Source organism: Nicotiana sylvestris, chromosome 8, assembly GCF_000393655.2.
Source record: "Nicotiana sylvestris chromosome 8, ASM39365v2, whole genome shotgun sequence".
Classification (NCBI taxonomy): Eukaryota; Viridiplantae; Streptophyta; class Magnoliopsida; order Solanales; family Solanaceae; genus Nicotiana; species Nicotiana sylvestris.
In genome coordinates, this window is record NC_091064.1 from 166497214 (window position 1) to 166512799 (window position 15586).

General features: G+C 42.1%; 2 protein-coding genes across 2 annotated transcripts; both read right to left on the minus strand.

The window, feature by feature from the left end:
* Positions 1 to 484: 484 nt before the first annotated feature.
* LOC138875963 (secreted RxLR effector protein 161-like) lies at positions 485 to 916 on the minus strand. Its single transcript, XM_070154843.1, has one exon. It carries the CDS (start codon positions 914 to 916, stop codon positions 485 to 487), a length of 432 nt encoding a protein of 143 aa, XP_070010944.1.
* Positions 917 to 4027: 3111 nt separating this feature from the next.
* On the minus strand, positions 4028 to 5260 carry LOC138875964 (uncharacterized). Its single transcript, XM_070154844.1, has one exon. It carries the CDS (start codon positions 5258 to 5260, stop codon positions 4028 to 4030), a length of 1233 nt encoding a protein of 410 aa, XP_070010945.1.
* Between the last annotated feature and the right edge of the window lie 10326 nt (positions 5261 to 15586).

Genomic DNA, 15586 nt, shown 5'->3' on the forward strand with positions numbered 1-15586 from the left:
TTATTTGAAAGAATCAATCCTCTTTTATCATTCATGCATTTCATCTACCGCTTCTATACTCATTATGCATGTTTACCTGCAATGGTATTGAAGTGAGTTAGACATGGCCAGAAAACACTTTAAGCCAGTTATTTCTTGAAGGTAAAAGCCAGCTAAAGAGGAATCAGGTTCTCAATTGGGCTTTAAAAGCCCCAGCTTCACTTTGTTTCTTTCAAACTGTTCCCTACTTAGCGCCTTGATGAAAATGTTTTCAATTTGATCTTCTTTGCTGCAGAACTTCATACGTATCAGCCTTTTCTCCACATTGTCTCTCAGAAAATGATGTCTCACATCAATATGTTTTGTCCTTTTGTGTGAACTGGATTCTTGGCAATGTTGAATGCATTGGTGTTGTCACATAGAAGAGGCACACTCTCAGTGAGTACCCCAAAGTCCTCCAATTGCTGTTTGATCCATAAAAGCTGAGCACATCAGGATGTTGCGACTACATATTCAGCTTCAGCTGTTGAAAGAACCACTGAAATTTGCTTGTACCCCAAGAGATAAGGCATGAACCTAAGAAGTGAGCCATTCCAGAAGTGCTCTTCCTGTCCATAAGATAACCTATATAATCTACATCAGCATATCCAATCAGATTAAAACTGTCACCTGATGGATAATACAACACCAGGTCATGTGTTCCTTTGAGATATCTTAGTATTCTTTTGGCATCCTTCAAGTGAGATTCCTTGGGATTTGATTGAAACCTTGCACATAGCCCCACACTAAAAACAATATCAGGTCTACTGGCAGTGAGATAGAGGAGAGACCCAATAATGCCTCTATACATGGTTTGATTCACAGGAGATCTAGTTTCATCCATATCCAGTCGAGTGGTAGCAGCAATGGGAGTGTCTATCACCTTTGATGCTTCCATGTCAAACCTCTTCAAGAGCTCCCTGTTGTATTTTTGCTAACAAATGGATATACCATTTGGGGACTATTTTACTTGAAGACCTAAGAAGAATTCCAGTTCCCCCATCATGCTCATTTCAAATTCACTTCCCATGAGTTTTGCAAATTCTTCACACAGAGAATCAGCTGTTGCTCCAAAAATGATATCATCAACATAGACCTGAACAATGAGAAGGTTCCTTCCTCGTTTCTTTAAGAAAAAAGTGTTGTTAATTTTCCCTCTTTTAAAGCTATTTTCTAAGAGGAATTTTGACAACCTTTCATACCAAGCTCGAGGAGCCTGCTTTAGCCCGTACAGAGCTTTGTCCAGTTTAAACACATATTCAGGGTGCTCATGACATTCAAACCCTAGGGGTTGCTTCACATAGACTTCTTCCTTAAGGAGTCCATTCAAAAATGCACTCTTGACATCCATTTGGAACAAGGTGAATTCCATATGAGATGCAAAAGCGATTAGAATTCTAATAGCTTCCATGCGAGCCACTGGAGCAAACGTTTCATCATAGTCAATCCCTTCCTCCTAATTGTAGCCTTGGACCACTAGCCTGGCCTTGTACCTTGTGGTAATTCCATGTTCATCGAGCTTGTTTCTGAATACCCACCTGGTTTCTATAATGGTTTGATCTGGGGATTTAGGTACCAGGTGCCACACATTGTTTCTCTCAAACTGATGTAGCTCGTCTTGCATAGATGTAATCCAATCTACATCTTTCAAGGCTTCTTTGATATTTTTGGGTTCTATATGGGAGAGAAATGCTAATAAGGCAAGTGAATTTCTGGCTCTTGACCTGGGTTGTACTCCGGAATCTAGAGGAGTGATAATGTTGTATATTGGATGAGAGCTTTGGTGTCTCCAGTTAGACGCCTAAGGTTCATTTTGAGAGGAAGAATGTATGTTTGGCTGATTTTCCTCTGTCCTACTCTTATATGCTAGTGGAGTTCCCTAAACTACATCAACCACTCTTTCTTCAGCTTCAGTGGTTGTAATTGAAGTTCTTGGTTCTAATGAAGATGAGGCAGCGTTGTCTTCATTTGGCTCCTTTACTTGACTTATCATATCTGCCTTTCCCTTTGTCATGTTAATGACTTCAGCAGGGACTAGTGAGGGTTCTCCATCTTGATCTTCCTCAGCGCTCTTCTCAAATGATGGATGAGATTCATCAAAAAGAACATGGACACTTTTCTCAATATATTGAGTCCGCTTATTATATATCTTGTAAGCCTTGCTTTGAGAAGAGTAGCCCAAAAATATTCCTTTATCACTCTTGGAATCAAATTTACCAAGCTAATCCTTTCCATTGTTGAGAACATAGCATTTGCCCCCAAATGTTCTTAGGTGAGTCATCTTGGGTTTGCTTCCATTCAACAGTTCATACGGGGTTTTGTTCATAAGTGATCTGATCATGCACCTGTTCACCAAGTAGTAGGCAGTATTGACATCTTTAGCCCAAAAGTTCTTTGCAATTCCACTGTCGATCAGCACTGTTCTTGCCATTTCCTCCAGAGTTCTGTTCTTCCTTTCTACTACTCCATTTTGCTGGGGAGTTTTGGGAGCTGAGAAGTTATGTGTGATGCCATTTTCATTGCAGAATTCATCAAATCTGACATTGTCAAATTCTGTCCCATGATCTGATCTAATGCATGCGACTCTAGACTCCATCTTCACCTGGATTTTCTTCACAAAGGCCACAAATACCTCAACAGTTTCATCTTTGGTTCTGAGAAACAGAGTCCATGTGAATCTGGAGTAGTCATCTACTATCATAAAAATGTATCTTTTTCCTCCTCTGCTTTGCACTCTCATAGGTCCACACAGATCCATATGTAGAAGCTCTAGTGGCTTTGAGGTGCTCACATCTCTTTTAGACTTAAAAGAGGACTTCACATATTTTCTTCTAGCACAGGCATCACAGACGTTTTGCATCTTGAATTGTGACATAGGCAGACCATGGACCAGGTCCTTCTAAATTAGTTTATTCAGAAGAGAAAAACTTGCATGACCCAGTCTTCTATGCTATAGTTCAGCTTCATCATTAATAGCTTTCAGACAACTTAGATCACTATTCTGTAAGGACTCGAAATCAACGACATAGATGTTCTTGTATCTTTTGGCCACAAGTACTATTTCACCAGTCACAAGATCAGTGACTGTACATATTTTGGACAAAAATTCCACCTTGTTTCCTTTATCATAGATTTAAGAGACACTCAAGAGATTATACGTAATACCATTTACATAGTACACATTTTCAATAGAATGTGTGAGTGACTTCTCGACTTTTCCAACTCCAAGAATGTACCCCTTTTTACCATTTCCAAAGGATACACTCCCTCCTTGCAAGGCTTTTAGTTAAAGAAAGTCCGTGGTGTTCCCAGTCATATGTTTTGAACACCCATTATCCATGAACCATTGTTGACCACTTCCTTTCACTATTCCCTGCACAAGAGATTAGGAGTTAGTTTTAGGAACCCAAACAAGTTTGGGTCCCTTGTAGTAAGCAAGATGATGAATAAGAGTTCTCTTAGTCCATGCAGGTAATGTGCGTTTTTTGTGAGTGGAACCTGGTCTCTCTTTTGTAGTCACCATTTCAGCAAGCAATTTGTTTTTCTGAACTGATTGATTCTTGGCCTGGACATCTTTCTTGAAGCGCCCAGCGTTCCCACATCGGGTACAAGGCCAGTTATCAGAGACAGTGATGTACATACTGTAAGGGTTGTGAGGAGTTTTCTCCCTTTGGAACCCTGCTCCTTGCCTACTTTCACAATCATTAGTATGCAAGGTAGTGGTAGCTTCTGAGGACCAGGTCCACTTTAGCGACTTTTCAAGATCATTCTTTACTCTTTCCAGTTTAGTTTGGAGAAGCTCGTTTTTCTCAATTTCAGAACACATTCTAAATCTCATAGCTTTCACCTCATTTTCAAGTCTAATGTGTTCCTCACTTGCTATCTCCTTTCCCTTTCCGGAACTTTCAGGTTTTGACTTAGTCCATGGTTTCACTATTGTTTCCCTTAGGTCTGCAATTTCTGCCAACAAATCACTCTTTTCTTTTCTGAGGATTTCAATGGTGTTTTTTTAGTCAGTAACTACAACCACTAAGTCGTCTCTAGTTTGTTCAAATTCTCCTAATTCTAAGGTCAAAGAATCCCTATCCTCCACAAGACTATGAAAAGAAGTGATTAATACATCAGCTAAAGACATGAGTTTTTTTGGAGAGTAGGATTTCAGATTTCTCTGAACATCCCTTAAATTTACCTCTTTGTAGCCATTGTCTTCATCATCATCATCTGATTGAGCCATCAAAGCAAAAGTTGAGTCATTTCCAGTTTTTTCGCCTTTAACTGCCATCATGGAACTACCACCAATATCAGATTCATCTTCAGACTCACTAGATGAACCCCCCCCCCATGCTGCAAGAGCCTGTCTCATCATATTGTCAGCAGATCTTTTTCTCTTGAAGTCCTTTACAGGGACCGGGTTCGTCTTAGCTATTTTCTCATGATGGTTCTTGGAGAATTCTTGCTTCAAGAGAGGACAGTCTTTCAAGAAGTGTCCAGGCTTTCCACACTTGTAACAAAGATCACAGTTTCTTGGTCTGTTAGAACTGTTCCTTTTTAGCATTTCTCCATTTCTTCTGACCATCTTCTGAAATATTTTGGTTAGGTAAGCCATGTCACTGTCTTTCTCACCTGAATCATTGTAATCGGCTTTAAGTACCAGGTTCTTTTCCTTCTTTGGTTCTCTTCTTTCATTGTTTATCTTTCTCTTCAACTCATAGGTCTTCAAGTTTCCGATCAGCTCTTCTATGGTCAGCTCCTGTAAGTCCTCTGATTCAGCAATAACATTCACTTTGCTTTCCCAAGAGTTAGGCAGAAAATTGAGGATTTTCCTTACTAGCTTGTTTCTGGGAATAGTTTTATCAAAGGAGTGTAACTCATTTATGATGGAAGTGAATCTCGTGTGCATATCTTGAATGGATTCATCATCCCTCATTTTTAAGAGTTCATACTCGATAGTGAGTATATCAATCTTAGACTGTTTTACTTGTGTAGTTCCCTCATGAGCTGTTTGCAAAACTTCCCATATCTCTTTGGCAGTGTCACAGGTGGAGATTCTATTGTACTCTTCAGGTCCTATTCCACATACTAGAATTTTCTTGGCACGAAAATTTTTCTCCACAACTTTCTTGTCTGCCTCAGTGTACTCTTTGCTGGTTTTTGCCATTGAAAATGGAAGTTCCTCTAATACCTTGGTTGGAACATAAGGACCATCGCATATGATATCCCATAACTCACAATCCTCAGCCATGATAAAATCGTGCATTCTTGTTTTCCACCACCCATAGTATTGTCCATTGAACTTGGGTGGTCGGTATGTAGAGTGACATTCTTCCAAATTTGGTGGAGCAACCATGAGGATCCTTCCTAGGTATTAGCCTGATAGGAGGAACCTGCTCTGATACTAATTGTTAATTTGTATGAGTCCACCAAACAGTGGAGTACCTAGTCCTCTACAAGATTCTACTGAGAAGGCTAATAAACAGTACGTAAATAAAGCAGAGGATTTTTACGTGGAAAAATACCACACAAGGGGATCAAAAAACCACGACCTACACCTGTAGGCTTTTAACTTCACTAACTTGTAAAGAACCTATTACAAGCCACTTTGCAATGACTCCATTACAAAGGATTTACTCAACTAACTTGTGGTACTCTTACCATAATCCACTTTGTGACATACTAGTTACAAAGGCTTTTACTAACTTGTGATGCTCTCGCCACAAGCCACTTTGTAACTCTATAATTACAAAGACTTTTGCTTATGACTAAATCTAGTCACAACATAAACTCAAGGAGTTTACAGATTTACAAGAGGATTCCTAATCACATGCTTCTAGTTAAGCAGTTTAGGAGATACAATAAGTACAATCACAAAGTTACAACTCAACTAGGACAACAACAATCTATCTTTTAGGAACTGGTCCATAGTTGCGTTCAACTTTGTTCTTCAAGCTTGTGAGGATTGATTTCTCTGTTTTTGGCAAGAAGCTTGAATAAGAAACTGAAACCTTCAAGTGATGTTTTGTATAAGCACATTGTAGTTACATCTGATCACATCATTTGAAATGATGTGAGCACCTTAGTTGGTCAGAGAATGAGTGGGCATTGGAGACAGTGCAATGCGGTAGAAATAGTGCAGTCAGTCACTTCATTTCCAGTTGTGACCAATTGACTTGTACTGTGATGAGGAAACCACAAGGGTATAAGATCCTTATTTGGTTTCCTATATCCTGAAGCTATAGCAATTAACCTTTAGCTTGAAATTCGTTAAGCTTGCAGTAGATTCCAAGTAGATCAGGTTCCCTATTTGGTTCTTAACACTAATTTTTTTAGATCATCAAAACATAAGGCAAGCTCATTTAAAACCTATCAATTTCGGACAAAGGCACGCAATTTACATTGTAGTTTTCGAGAGCTGTGCAGCGAGAGTTGGGCACTCATGTTGAGTTGAGCACATCATTTCACCCTCAAATGGACGGATAGTCCGAGCGCACCTGTCACGCCACAAAAACCGAGGGGCGCGACCGGCGCTCGATCGGGTAACCCCCAGCCAAGCGGACATGGGTGCCTTTCCTATTCCACGTGATACCCTACGTTCCATTACCCATTAACCAAGTGAAATAGCCATTTATAAATTTAAACACATTCTTATGAGATTTACATAACATACATAGTTACTTAGCGTGGTTTACAAGTTATACTGCCCCAAATACATAAGTACATAACCCACATTTCCTGTCTACGGAGCCTCTAGAGATACAAAAGAGTGTTACAATACTTGTCGGTAACAAGGATCCGGCTATACCTTACGCAAATACCAAAATAAAATTTTCGGGAGGATAAGCGGCATAAGCCACGTAGGGCCCCGAGAGGAAAGGGGCTCACCAATTCAGCTGACGGGAGGTGAAGGAGTGGTACTGTCGGTGGGCTGGAGTACCTGTTATGGAACCACCTACAATCATAACACGAATGTAGCACCCCCGGCAAAAGGGACGTCAGTACATTTGAATTGTACTGGTATGTATGAACAAACTTTACCCCAAGTAAAATCAAGAAATACACAGATAACAAACAGTAATAGAATCAACAATCAAATGCACATGAAAGGAACAACCAAAGCCAAACAAACTCCACAATCTCTCATTTTCCCCTTTCAACATTATTTCATCACATCAATGATTTCACAACTTTCACATATTTTTATTTCAATAGTGATTTCGATCACTTTCCCACCCTTATAACCTCGACCACCCTTATCACCACAACCCACACCTTATAACTTCGTGTTGCGACGCGCAACCCGATCCCACCGGACAATTACATTTCACACAACAACAGTAGTTCACAGTTCAATCACATGGCTTCAGGCCATCCAGAATATCATTTCACAACAACAACAATTCACAAGAGTTTTCATAAACATCAATACCAATTCCATCATATACAATAACCCGTATACAATTCAAGTCACAACGATAATTGCCCACAACAAGTCACAGATGATATTACCACCGTTGTTTTAATTGCATCAATTACGATTTCTTTTCTATCATTTGTTACATAGCTCTTACCACATAAACACATTCACACACACACTTGGTTTGTTGCCATTCACTTACACCATTATATCGCGAGACTTAACCAACAACATTCAAGGCATATTAATGACAAGAATTCGCAAATAGTCCACATAAGTAACACATACCAATTACTCGTACACCAAACAAGGTGACTTTAGAAAGGTTAAAGTTAGCAATACATACCTGGAGTCGAATTCCCTTTTTAAATTCTACTTTCAATTCACCAACAACCTAGTACCGTCAATCTAGTTCACAAGTTAACACATATAACTTAGAATTGAAGTTCACAAACTCAACCCGAACATACTTAGGTTATCAACCCCTCTTTTGCAAATCTTTACTTCTACCCAATTCCTCTTACTAGATTCTATGTTTTAAAAGACATGCATGTGTATTTCAACTTCCATTTTCAAGAATCAACGCATGAGAATCCCCCTTTTTGTTTAAATTTAAAAACAAATGAAAAAGGTTTGGGGATTTTACCTGCAAGAACGGAGATGAAGACAATTACTTGAAATTTCCCGGCCTGGATGACTTTGAAAAATCAAATTGACGGAGATAAGACTTTCTCTCTCAAGAATTCTCTCTTCCTTCTCTCTAGTTTTGTTCAGAAAATAGGTTAAAATGAGGGGTTGGGGTGTTTTATTGAAGAAGGGGTCGGGTTTAAAATTTAAAAAAATAGGAGCCCGAGTTAGGTATGCGATTGCACTTTTCGATCGCAGAGTGGAAATGCGGTTCGCAGAATGGACCGCAAAAGTGCTCCCAAAATCTGAACACACTACCTGGGTATGCGGCAGAAATGTGGTCCGTATACCCGTTCTGCGGTTGCATAATGCACCACAGAACTGCCTCTCTCAAAAATTCCAAGGGAAATATGCGACGACTATGTGGTCCGCATATCGGTTATGCGATCTCATATCGGACCGCATATTTAACCTCAAATTCGACCAACACACTGACTCACTTTGCGGTGATTATGCGGTCCACATACCTGATATGCGACCGCATTCTCGATCGCAGAATCACATTTTTGGAAAACAACATTTCTTGACTTTTTATAGCATAGATCAGTACAAAAGATCCGAATTGCGGCGAGCAAGCTCGCCACGAAGAATTTTACACATTCCTAACACATATGCGGGACTTGGCACCACGAGCTACCAGGTTTTGAGTACTAGTTTTCATGGTGCCTTACATCCTCCCCCACTTAAAATCATTCGTCCTCGAATGAGGATTTTGGAAATCGGTTGGTTTTGAAAACATGATATGCAAACTCCCAATTTTTTTTGGAAATATTTTGCCAGAGTTTCCTTTGCAATTAAACTTATCTACCTATCAGAGAACCCCCGAAACATTATTCCAAGCACCATTACGCTATTCCTATTATCCCTATAACTGGTATACAAATCATTACCTCAACACCTGCACATAATTTGGTCACTTCAATGAGCCCCATACAGTTCAACCACTTCAATACACTATACGCATTTCAATTAATCATTACCAATCTACACTACCTTTAATCATTCACTTATCACAAGAGTTCTTACAAATCTTTCATTTACCAAAAAGGGGCTTGCGCATGACTCAATTAATCACAACACATACAATTCTTGCACAACTTGAGGAGTTACAATAGTAAAACATTTAGGGGAAAAATATGGGGTGTCTTTGCACCAGATTGAATACAACATCAGTTTACTTAGAGACAAGAGTTTGCACGATCACTACTAGACTTGTTCAAACAGATGGGGATATTTTTCTTTCATTTCACTTTCCGCTTCCTACGTGGCTTCCTCGACTTGTTGACTTTGCCATAGCACTTTAACTAAAGCAACTTCCTTGTTTCTCAATTTGCGGACTTGCCTATCAAGAATAGCGACCGGAATTTCTTCATATGATAACTCTTCATTGACCTCGATAGCCTCGATTGGCACGATGGTGGATGGGTCTCCAACCACTTTCTTTAACATAGACACATGGAATACCGGGTGCACTAATGACATTTCAGGGGGCAATTCCAGTCTATAGGCCACCTGTCATATCCTTTGAGTGACCCGATACGGCCCGACATATCTAGGACTCAACTTCCCTTTCTTCCCAAATCGCATGACTCCCTTCATAGGAGATACCCTCAAGAACACCCAATCATCTACTTGGAATTCCAATTTTCTTCGACGAATGTCCGCATAAGATTTCTGGCGACTCTGAGTAGCTTTCAGCCTTTCTTAAATGATTTTAACTTTTTCCATAGCCTGGTGCACGAGATCTGTCCCTAACAATTCTACTTCACCCACTTCGAACCAACCAATCGGAGACCTACATCTCCTCTCGTACAATGCCTCAAATGGGGCCATCTGAATGCTAACATGAAAGCTGTTATTGTAAGCAAATTCTATAAGTGGCAAGTGATCATCCCAATTACCTTTGAAATCCAAGACACAAGCCCGTAACATATCTTCAAGCGTCTGAATAGTCCACTCCGCTTAACCATCAGTTTGCGGATGGAAAGTCGTGCTGAGATTCACCTGAGTACCCAAACCTTGCTGAAATGTCTTCCAAAAATTAGCTGTGAAATGGGCCCCTCGATCTAAGATAATAGAAAGTGGAGCGCCATGAAGCCTTACTATTTCCTTGATATACAATTGAGCATATTGTTTCGCAGTATCCGTGGACTTGACTAGCAAGAAGTGAGCTGATTTGGTGAGTCGATCCACTATTACCCAAATTGAGTCGAACTTGCACTGAGTGCGAGGTAACCCTACCACGAAATCCATGTTGATTATCTCCCATTTCCACATTGGTATTTCCATAAGCTGAGTTAACCCACCGGTCCGCTGGTGCTCAGCTTTTACTTGCTGACAATTCGGACATTTAGATACAAAGTTCGCCACACCCCTCTTCATACCGTTCCACCAATAAATTTCCTTGAGATCACGGTACATTTTCGTCGAACTTGGGTGCACAGAATACCTGGAATTATGAGCCGCCGCCATTACCCTCCCTCGAATATTATCCACATCTGGAAAACATAGCCTACCTTGACATCATAATACACCATCCTCACCACCGAGTGAAAATGTCGAAGTCTTGTTATTCAAACCTGCCTCCTTCATCTGTGCTAATGCTGGATCAATGAGCTGCTTTTCCTTGACTTCCGCTACCAATGACGATTCTGCTCCATTACGCACCATAACCTTCCCCTCGTCTGAGGTCGAAATACGAACCCCAGACTGGCCAATTGATAAACCTCCCGATCCAAAGGCCTCTGATCCGCTCTCAAGTGAGCCAAACTACCCATGGACTTCCGACTGAGAACGTCGGCCACCACATTCGCCTTTCCTGGATGGTATAAAATATCCATATCATAATCCTTGATCAATTCTAACCACCGCCGCTGCCTTAAATTTAACTCCTTCTGCTTGAACAAATATTGGAGACTCTTGTGGTCCGAGAACACATCCACATGGACCCTATAAAGATAATGCCGCCATATTTTCAAGGCAAATACAACTGCCGTAAGCTCCAAATCATGCGTCGGATAATTCTTCTCATGATTCTTAAGTTGCCTTGAAGCATACGCTATAACCTTCCCATGTTGCATCAACACACACCCCAAACCGACCCTGGAGGCATCGCAATAAACCACAAATACTTCCGTGCCTTCCGGCAAGGTCAATATCGATGCCGAGGTCAATCTCGACTTCAATTCCGAAAAACTTTTCTCACAAACGTCGGACCATTGGAAATTAACTGTTTTCTGCGTCAACTTAGTCAAAGGGGAGGTGAGGGTAGAGAATCCCTCCACAAACCTCCGATAACACCCCGCTAAACCCAAGAAGCTACGGATCTCTGTCGGGGTCGTGGGTCTAGGCCAATCTTTTACTACTGCAATCTTTTGGGGATCCACCTAAATCCCTTCACTAGAAACAACATGGCCCAGAAAGATAACGGACTCCAACCAAAATTCACATTTTGAAAATTTAGCATACAACTGGTGCTGATAAAGGGTCTGCAGAACTGCCCTGAGGTGATCGGCATGATCCTCCCGGCTCCGAGAATAAACAAGGATGTCATCAATGAAAACAATCACAAAAGAGTCTAGAAATGGCTTGAAGACCCGATTCATAAGATCCATGAAAGCTGTCGGGGCGTTGGTTAGCCCAAAAGACATGACCAAGAATTCAAAGTGACCATAGCGAGTTCTGAAAGCGGTCTTAGGAATATCCTGTTCTCTGATCTTCAATTGGTGATACCCGGACCGTAGATTAATTTTGGAAAAGAACCTCGCACCTTGCAATTGGTCGAACAAATCATCTATCCGAGGCAAAGGATATTTATTCTTGATGGTGACCTTGTTAAGCTGCCGATAATCAATACACATCCGGAGCGACCCATCCTTCTTTCTGAAAAAAAGAACCGGGGCACCCCACGGTGACACACTTGGCCATATGAACCCCTTTTCTAATAAATCCTTCAACTGTTCCTTTAACTCCCTTAACTCCGCTGGTGCCATTCTGTATGGTGGAATAGATATCGGCCGCGTATCTGGCAATACATCAATCCCAAAATCAATCTCCCTATCTGGCGGGATCCCAAGAAGCTCATCCGGAAACACTTCAAGAAACTCATTCACGACTGGCACGGACTCAGGGACAGACACTTCTGAAGTGGTGTCCGCCACCCGGACCAAATGGTAGATACACCCCTTCCTAATCATCTTCGAAGCCTTAAGGTAGGAAATAAACCTACCTTTCGGCACCACACCATTTCCCTTCCACTCAATAACCGGCTCATTAAGGAACTCAAGCCTCATGACTCTCGTTCGGCAGTCAAGTTTAGCAAAGCACAAATAAAGCTAGTCCATTTCCATAATCACATCAAAATCCACCATTTCAAGCTCAATAAGATTGGCCGTGGTAGCACGACCATATACCATGACAACACAATTCCTATAAACTCGCGTGGCTGTAATAGAATCACCAACCGGAGTCGATACAGAGAACGGCTCATGAAGCTGTTCGGGTTCTACCCCAAAACTTGAAGCAATGAATGGGGTGACATAAGACAAAGAGGACCCCGGATCAATAAGAGCATAACAATCAATGGCCTGAACAGACAAGATACCTGTAGCAACATATGGGGAGGCCTCTGCACTCTGGCGACCACTCAAGGCATAAAACCGGTTGGGTACACCTTTAACACGAGCTCCACCCTTAACTACACCGTGCCCTGCTGGGGCTGGAGGACGCACAGATGATGTGGCAGCTGAAGAATCGGATGACTGAGAAAATCCCCTACCCATGCCCTGACTGGGCGCACGGTAGTCCCGCTGGATATGACCTCTCACCCCGCATCTATAACACACCAGAATATCCAAATAACAAGTCTCAGAATGGAACCTCCCACACTTGGGGCATGAAGCCCTCCTCTGCTGTTGTGATCTCCTCCTGGACGACCGGAATGATAGGGTCTCCTACTGTCTGAACCTGATCTCAAGTGACTGCTCTACTGATAAATGTGCACAGATGGTGGTGCGCTTGCTGAGGGCTGGGCATATGGCTGGGATGGCTCTCTCCCTAGAACTGGTCTCCCTGAGTGACCCGCTGATCGGGCCCTGCTGCTACTCTCCCTTTCTGCCTGTATTTTCAACTTCCTAGCCTCTGTGGCCTGAGCGAACCCCACAGTCTTCCCATAATTCATATCTGAGTGTAAGGCCGCTGTAGCAGCCTCATTCACCACCAAAGGACTAAGACCCTGAACGAATCGCCGAACTCGAGCATCCATGATCGACACTAACTGAGGAGCATACTTGGACAACCTCACAAACTCCATGTGGTACTCCCAAACACTCATACTGACCTGCTTGAGGACCTCAAACTCTATGGCACGGGCCGCCATTGTCTCGGCAGGCAAGAAGTGGTCCATGAATGTATCTACAAACTCATCCCATCTAGCCGGAGGTCTTCCCTCCCCACGAGAATCCTCCCACATCTCGAACCACGAATACACTGCTCCCCTCAACCTGTATGAAGCCAACTCAACCCCTTCCGTCTCTGTAGCCTTCATCACTCGAAGGGTCTTATACATTTTATCAAGGAAATCCTGCGGATCGGCCTCTAGGTCTGTGCCCGTGAACTCTGGAGGGGCCAACTGCAGAAATTGGTTGACTCTGGAGCTGGCGGAATCTCCCTGTCCGCTGGGGGCGTAGGGGCATCATGAGATCTCTGGGCCTGAGCGGCCACTAACTGGGTCAACATATGGATGGCTCTTCTAAGGTCCCCATCAGAAACCCCGGGACCGGAAGCTTGAATTGCATCGAGATCAGGAATATCAGCGGGAGGGATGGTAGCACCCTCTGCCGCAGCTAGAACAAGAATACTTGGATCTGGAATAGATGGGCCAGGCAGATTCAAGACCGGGGAGTCACTCTCACCCACGGCATTAGGTACATGATTCACAGCCACACTTGGGGTGGCATTGGCCCCGAGGCCGAGTCTAGCTCTCTTCTTAGGTGCCATTACTAAAAATTTGGAACAGAACACGAGTTAGATGTAAATACTTACACTTTTCACTTCACCGCACGATATAGAGTAACAAGAAGAAGGTAATTTCCTAAATGCCCATGTAGCCTCCAACTTATAGATGTGGTCGACAACACACCGATAAGAAGGACTCTACTAGACACGGCTCCGAGACATCCTAGGATACTTTAAAACCTTAGGCTCTGATACCAAGTTTGTCATGCCCCAAAAACCGAGGGGCGCGACCGGCGCTCGACCGGGTAGCCCCCAGCCAAGCGGACCTGGGTGCCTTTCCTATTCCACGTGGTACCCTGCGTTTCCATTACCCATTAACCAAGTGAAATAGCCATTTATAAATTTAAACACATTCTTACGAGATTTACATAACATACATAGTTACTTAGCGTGGTTTACAAGTTATACTGCCCAAAATACATAAGTACATAACCCACATTTCCTGTCTACGAAGCCTCTAGAGATATAAAAGAGTGTTACAATGCCGGTAACAAGGCTCCGACTATACCTTACGCAAATACCAAAATAAAATTTTCGGGAGGATAAGCGGCATAAGCCACGTAGGGCCCCGAGAAGAAAGGGGCTCACCAATTCAGCTGATGGGATGTGAAGGAGTGCTACTGTCGGTGGGCTGGAGTACCTGTTATGGAACCACCTACAATCATAACACGAATGTAGCGCCCCCGGCAAAAGGGACGTCAGTACATTTGAATTGTACTGGTATGTATGAACAAACTTTACCCCAAGTAAAATCAAGAAATACACAGATAACAAACAGTAATAGAATCAACAATCAAATGCACATGAAAGGAACAACCAAAGCCAAACAAACTCCACAATCTCTCCTTTTCCCCTTTCAACATTATTTCATCACATCAATGATTTCACAACTTTCACATATTTTTATTTCAGTAGTGATTTCGATCACTTTTCCACCCTTATTACCTCGGCCACCCTTATTACCTCGGCCACCCTTATCACCACAACCCATACCTTATAACTTCGTGTTGCGGCGCGCAACCCGATCCCACCGGACAATTACATTTCACACAACAACAGTAGTTAACAGTTCAATCACAAGACTTCAGGCCATCCAGAATATCATTTCACAACAACAACAATTCACAAGAATTTTCATAAACATCAATACCAATTCCATCATATACAATAACCCGTATACAATTCAAGTCACAACGATAATTTCCCACAACAAGTCACAGATGATATTACCACCGTTGTTTCAATTGCATCAATTACGATTTCTTTTCTATCATTTGTTACACATCTCTTACCACATAAAAACATTCACACACACACTTGGTTTGTTGCCATTTACTTACACCATTATATCGCGAGACTTAACCAACAACATTCAAGGCATATTAATGACAAGAATTCGCAAATAGTCCACATAAGTAACACATACCAATTACTCGTACACCAAACAAGGTGACT

What these genes read in the sequence shown, in the direction of transcription:
- LOC138875963 (XM_070154843.1), bottom strand. Translation starts at nt 916, where the DNA reads ATGGAAGCATCAAAGGTGATAGACACTCCCATTGCTGCTACCACTCGA.
- LOC138875964 (XM_070154844.1), bottom strand. Translation starts at nt 5,260, where the DNA reads ATGGCTGAGGATTGTGAGTTATGGGATATCATATGCGATGGTCCTTAT.